The sequence below is a fragment of the Limulus polyphemus genome, unplaced genomic scaffold, assembly GCF_000517525.1.
Source record: "Limulus polyphemus unplaced genomic scaffold, Limulus_polyphemus-2.1.2 Scaffold6468, whole genome shotgun sequence".
Classification (NCBI taxonomy): Eukaryota; Metazoa; Arthropoda; class Merostomata; order Xiphosura; family Limulidae; genus Limulus; species Limulus polyphemus.
Window position 1 is genome coordinate 12520 of NW_013672078.1, and position 5561 is coordinate 18080.

Genomic DNA, 5561 nt, shown 5'->3' on the forward strand with positions numbered 1-5561 from the left:
TATGACAGCGAACGTCTCATGTGCTCGACTCAACAATACGTCTTTCTCTGTCCGTAGTTCAATTACACATTGTTGCCGTCACGTCCTGACCGTCTGATATGTACAAGAATACCGAAATCTAGCAACCTCCCGAGGTTTCATGAACGTTCTAGAAGTGCATGACGTGTTACTAGCGTCACGTGACCTCCGCTGTCGTAACAATAACCATGGAACATTTTTGAACCTTATTTAGAACTTTTTCGTAAATTTACAATTTATAGCAAAATAAAAACTACAACTGTACACTGTTGAGAACCATAGTCTAATATGTCTAACTCATAATAAAAACAAGATTATTAAAAATTGTTGATTTAAAAAAGGAGGAATAGGGATATTTAAAAAATGCAGAAACTAAATAGGTAGCTTAAAGTGAAAATGCAATCGCTAAAAAAATAAACAAAGAAGCTTATGATTTGAGACATAGTGTTGACATTATTTCCTCAAGCTACAAATCTCTACTTTGACTCTTCTAGATATTAAAGCTTTTAACTATTCTAGAATGTATGATACTTCTGGTATCTTCATTACTTTAAAACACAAACTTAAAATATACAACTGACTCAATAACCAGTCAACAATCTCAACACCTTACTCTCACAAACTCATGTTTTTATATTGCTTTGTGAACTTTCAAGAAGAAGCCAGATATTGATCTACGTTTTCATCACGTGATTTCAAAACCTCCTCCAGTTAAAGTTGATAAAAACGTTTACATAAAAAAACATAACTTAAACAACATACCACAATATACGAACAACAAGACACCATTTGGTCCATCAAAGCTGTCTTTTCACACCACCCCTTGAAAAAAAAGAAAAATTTGAATCTACCCTTTATTTTTTAATAAAATCGTCGATATTACTTTTAAGCTCCTATAAAGTATTGACCTCCACTACTGCCGGTGGCAAGTCATTCAGTAAGTCAATCACCCCCCCCCTTAGAAAAATCAAACTGTCTTAACTGGAGCACAGCCTGTTTTATTGTCGTTGTTGTTCCAAATCTCAAACTTGTATCTTTTCATTCTATTATCTTCAAAATATAGCACAAAGAAATCAGAGCCCTTTAGCCCATCACTCCCCCAATTAATATTTTTATCAAGTTACAGTACTACAGACCTACCAAACATTTATCAGAAAAAACTATGCACCAAACTAACAAAAGTAATACAATTTTTCAGAGGGGATCTGATCGAATTGTTTAAAATTGTAAGGGGAATTGATAGTGTTGATGTATCATCTTTTTTCATACTTAACGGCAAGAATGGTAGGACCCGGGGACACAAATATAAATTTTGGCAAGGAAGGAGGCATCTTCAGCTAAGACAGTTATATTTTTATAATAGGATGGTTGGCCTCTGGAATGGGTTGCCTTCAGATGTTGTGTGGCAGTAAATTTAAGTGAGTTTAAAAGAAAGCTTGATAACTATAAGAACGATAAGGGCTGGCTTTAAGATTTTTGGTATGTCTGCGGACTTCTACCACTAGAAACCGGGTTTCGATACCCGTGGTGGGCAGAGCATAAATAGTCCTTTGTGTAGCCTTGTGATTAATTAAAACAACAACAACTATATAAATGTAATAGTATTGTCTGTTGTATGTTCATGTAGCTACTTCGCAGGGTGTGGATAGATTTTCACCAAAGTTGATATGGAGGTTCATTAGTTCCATGCGAGGGTACATACACATTTTCAGTTTTGCATTTTGTGGTTTGCGGCTTTTCTGGGCGTTCTTTACTACTACCTCACCTCCTGTGAATGGATCTTCACCAAATTTGGTATGGAGATTCATTGGGTCCATAGGGAGATACATACAAATTTTTATTTTTTATGGGAATTTTTGTATTTTTGCCGTTTTTTTACCACTACTTCGCTCCCTGTTGATAGATCTTCACCAAATTTGGCATGAAGGTTTGATGAGTCCATTGGAAGATACATGCAAAGTTGCGACTTAACATTTCGTGTTTTGCAGTTTCTATGGGCGTTTTTTACAATTATATATTATAAGGGAAGCAACTTTTCATGTCCAATAGGTCTTTTGTTGTCTCTATACATAATGTTAAAATTTCATAGCTACAGTTAGTAAAAGAATAGCCCAAGAGTTGGCGATGGGTGGTGATGACTAGCTACCTTCCCTCTAGTCTTACACTGTTAAATTAGGGACGGCTAGCGCAGATAGTCCTCGTGTAGCTTTGCGCGAAATCCATAACAAACAAACAAACAAACATAGCTACAGTAATAAAGAAACTATAGAACGCTAGAAAACGGCTAGTAAGAAAATAATTGATGGTATCAAACCCAACTTCTTTTGCATTTTATGAAATAAGCAGATTCAATAGGCTTTAGAATGAATCTTCAAAATATGTTAGATGGAAATAAAAAATATTGTTGTGAAAAGTAAATTTAAGATGTCGCTCTTGTCTCTTGATCATATAGTTTGTGACTGGTAAATGTTAATGCTAATATTATTCGTAACATTTTATAATTAAATGTGAAATGTGTTTACAAGTATTGATGATATCGTTTTTGTTTTAAATAATTTTGAAACATACATATTCCCGGACAGTAGAGGTTTAGGAAATGGTGTAGATATACTCTAGAGAAATGGAATTTGCGGTAGACAAAAATGTGTAGGCTTGGTGTAACTTTTGACATCAATTGATGAAACTGCAACTTCTAAACTTAAACTTCCAGATTGTGTAACTGACCGCAAGTAGAACTAGAAGAATTAGAATCACGATGAGACTTTCTGATACAGTGATAGTTTCACGTGAATAACGAAGCGATTTTACTCTTACTTTGAATTGTATTTCTCATTCAGATATTTTATAAAATCTATACGAGTATGATATTGATACAATGATAGTTGTTGACACTGACAGTATTTAGAATAATTTAAAGAGATTCAATTTTATTAACTATATCAGTGTTAACATTATTTAAAAAAAACTATTACAGTTTTATTAACTATAGTATCTAAATCGAATCAATCCATTAGTTACTATATACCTCCAGTCCAAGCTTTTTAATATTACTTGTAAAGTTGTATGATAATCTGTATTTAAAAAATTCATAGTTAATTTCAATTTCCAAATAAATATTCATGTTTATTACATCAGAGAAGAAAATAAAGTACCACAAGTATACTATATAACTTTTGTTGATAACGTGAGGTATATGATACTGAACTATGCATTTTAAACTTTACACTAGCTCTCATGTTTATAAGTTATTATATTGTTCCTAATTTTACTCAAATGTCATAACCACTTACATTTCTATGATTTAGTTGTATCCTTTAAACTATTTTATGTTATCAGCTCAGTCTGATTTGTTATAATTATTTCAAAACTACATGTAATTTGGTTCCATAGCTAATAAACACTATAATGAGGGTCTTTCTTAATTAAACAGATACTGTAAGAGTATAGAATTACTACTTTCGGGTGTTAGGTGAAAAATGTGTGAATTCTAGTGATAACAGCTTTCAGCATTATTGTTAGACTAATTCATTCTAATATCTTAAGAACCTGCACATTTAAGATCAGGAAATAAATAGTTTGGTGGTTACATTAATAATACAAGCAAGTTAATATTAATAATGGTTGGAGACCGTTTCTAACCATTATTAGTCTCAAAATGGGTTCTTTGTCATCAAAGTTGAATTCATCAAGGTAATATTAGTATATTATCTATGAAAGCTGCCCCCTTTTATCCAAAACAATAAAAGCAAAAACACATGCACTCATCCAAATGTGACATTTGAATTCCATATATTAACATTACAATAAACAAGAAGGCAGCTTTTTGTTAACACTCGATGAACAACTACTGTTAGTACCAACCGAAGCTAAATGCTTTTGGCCACATCCATCTGTGAATTCAGACTTGGAACATGTGCTATACTTCATCAGGAAACCATTCTGCAAGCTTATAAAAATATGGTAGATGTACGTTTGCCATAGAATGAGTACATTTGGTCATTCAAGGCATTTATTCTTATCTTGAGAACGTAAGAAAAAGTTGAATTACAGAGGACCATTTGGTCCTTTAAGACTGGCCTTCCCTCACAGTGGAATTACAGAAGACCATTTGGTCCTTTAAGACTGCCCCTCATTCTCAGTGGAATTACAGAGGACCATTTGGCCCTTTAAGACTGGCCCTCATTCTCAGTGGAATTACAGAGGACCATTTGGCCCTTTAAGACTGGCCCTCCCTCACAGTGGAATTACAGAGGACCATATGGCCCTTTAAGACTGGCCTTCCCTCACAGTGGAATTACAGAGGACCATATGACCCTTTAAGACTGCCCCTCATTCTCAGTGGAATTACAGAGGACCATTTGGCCCTTAAAGACTGCCCCTCCCTGTCAGTGGAATTACAGAGGACCATCTGGCCCTTTAAGACAGAACCCTCCATCACAAAAATAAAACACAATAAAATATTTAAGTTAAATACAGTCCCTCACATCCATGGAAAAGATTTTAAAGAGAGCTTATAGTAACACACATCAAATCACTATTCTGTGTATTGATAAATTTAACCAACATAAAGTGTTGAAGAACAAAGTTTTCACCTAGTTTCAAAAGAGTGAACTAGTTACTCCTATATTTAAATATTAAATCCTTTTTTCCAATCCTATTACTCTAGCATTAAATCAGACTTTTCTTTGGCAGCGTAAGTCCGTGATGTTTTTATATGATTAAGTCGTGCTTCAACTAGTTTTTTTCTAACTCTGTTAAAATGAAGTATGACTTTATAGACACAATTTATTTTCTGTTAGCACATAATTTTAGTGATTCATTCACATTATCTTCTTAAGATGTGCTTTTTTTTGTTGTAAGTCAATTGAAGTGTGTTATTAAATACATTGAAAGTGAGAGTTTAATTGTATATGATTTTACAGAAAACCTAAAAGAATGGCAATACTCAGTATTGGAGATCTTCCATCAGAGTTGACTTGCCGACCGTTAGCTGTCGTGGCCGTGCTCGGATTAGACGTTCCTACAAATCCTGTGCACACAGCTGTCTGGGAATCATTTACACTAAACAGGAAGCCTGATAGAGCTCCTTTAAACTTCAAGCACATCAAAGAAGGGCATGAATTCCCAAAAGCAAAACCAAAGGTTTGCATGATTTTTAGAAATATCCATAAAAAAATTCTAAAGCAAGTAATTTTTATAATTCAAAGAGCTGATTATGTACGTTTTTACCATTTATTATCTTTCATAGAGTAAAAAAAGAATACTGCAGAAAATGATTTACATATAAATCTCAAAACTTGATACAAATGTTGTATAAAAAAATGTTTTATTGTTTAAACCAAAAGACCATTATTAAAGCATTTTTATATGTGATTATATTTCCTGTTATTCCCCAACAATTCTGTAGAATTATTTTCCTATAAATATTAGGTTCTTTAGTGTTAAGGTATTTTACAAATAAGTGTTGCGTCAGCGAGTCACGTGACTACTATGACGCAACGTTTCTAGAACTATCATGTACTCTGTCGAATGTTCAAGTTCTT

At 33.4% G+C, this 5561-nt stretch overlaps 1 protein-coding gene across 1 annotated transcript in view; it reads left to right on the forward strand.

Annotated features, from left to right (window-relative positions):
- Positions 1 to 2570: 2570 nt before the first annotated feature.
- LOC106473742 (trafficking protein particle complex subunit 11-like) overlaps positions 2571 to 5561 on the forward strand; it is a gene marked incomplete at its 3' end in the record, with an annotated part of 36964 nt that continues 33973 nt past the window's right edge. Inside the window, exons 1-2 of the mRNA XM_022402141.1 lie at positions 2571 to 2664; positions 4941 to 5160. Of these exons, the coding sequence (XP_022257849.1) occupies positions 2639 to 2664; positions 4941 to 5160 (246 nt within the window). The remainder of the gene's footprint in view (positions 2665 to 4940; positions 5161 to 5561) is intronic.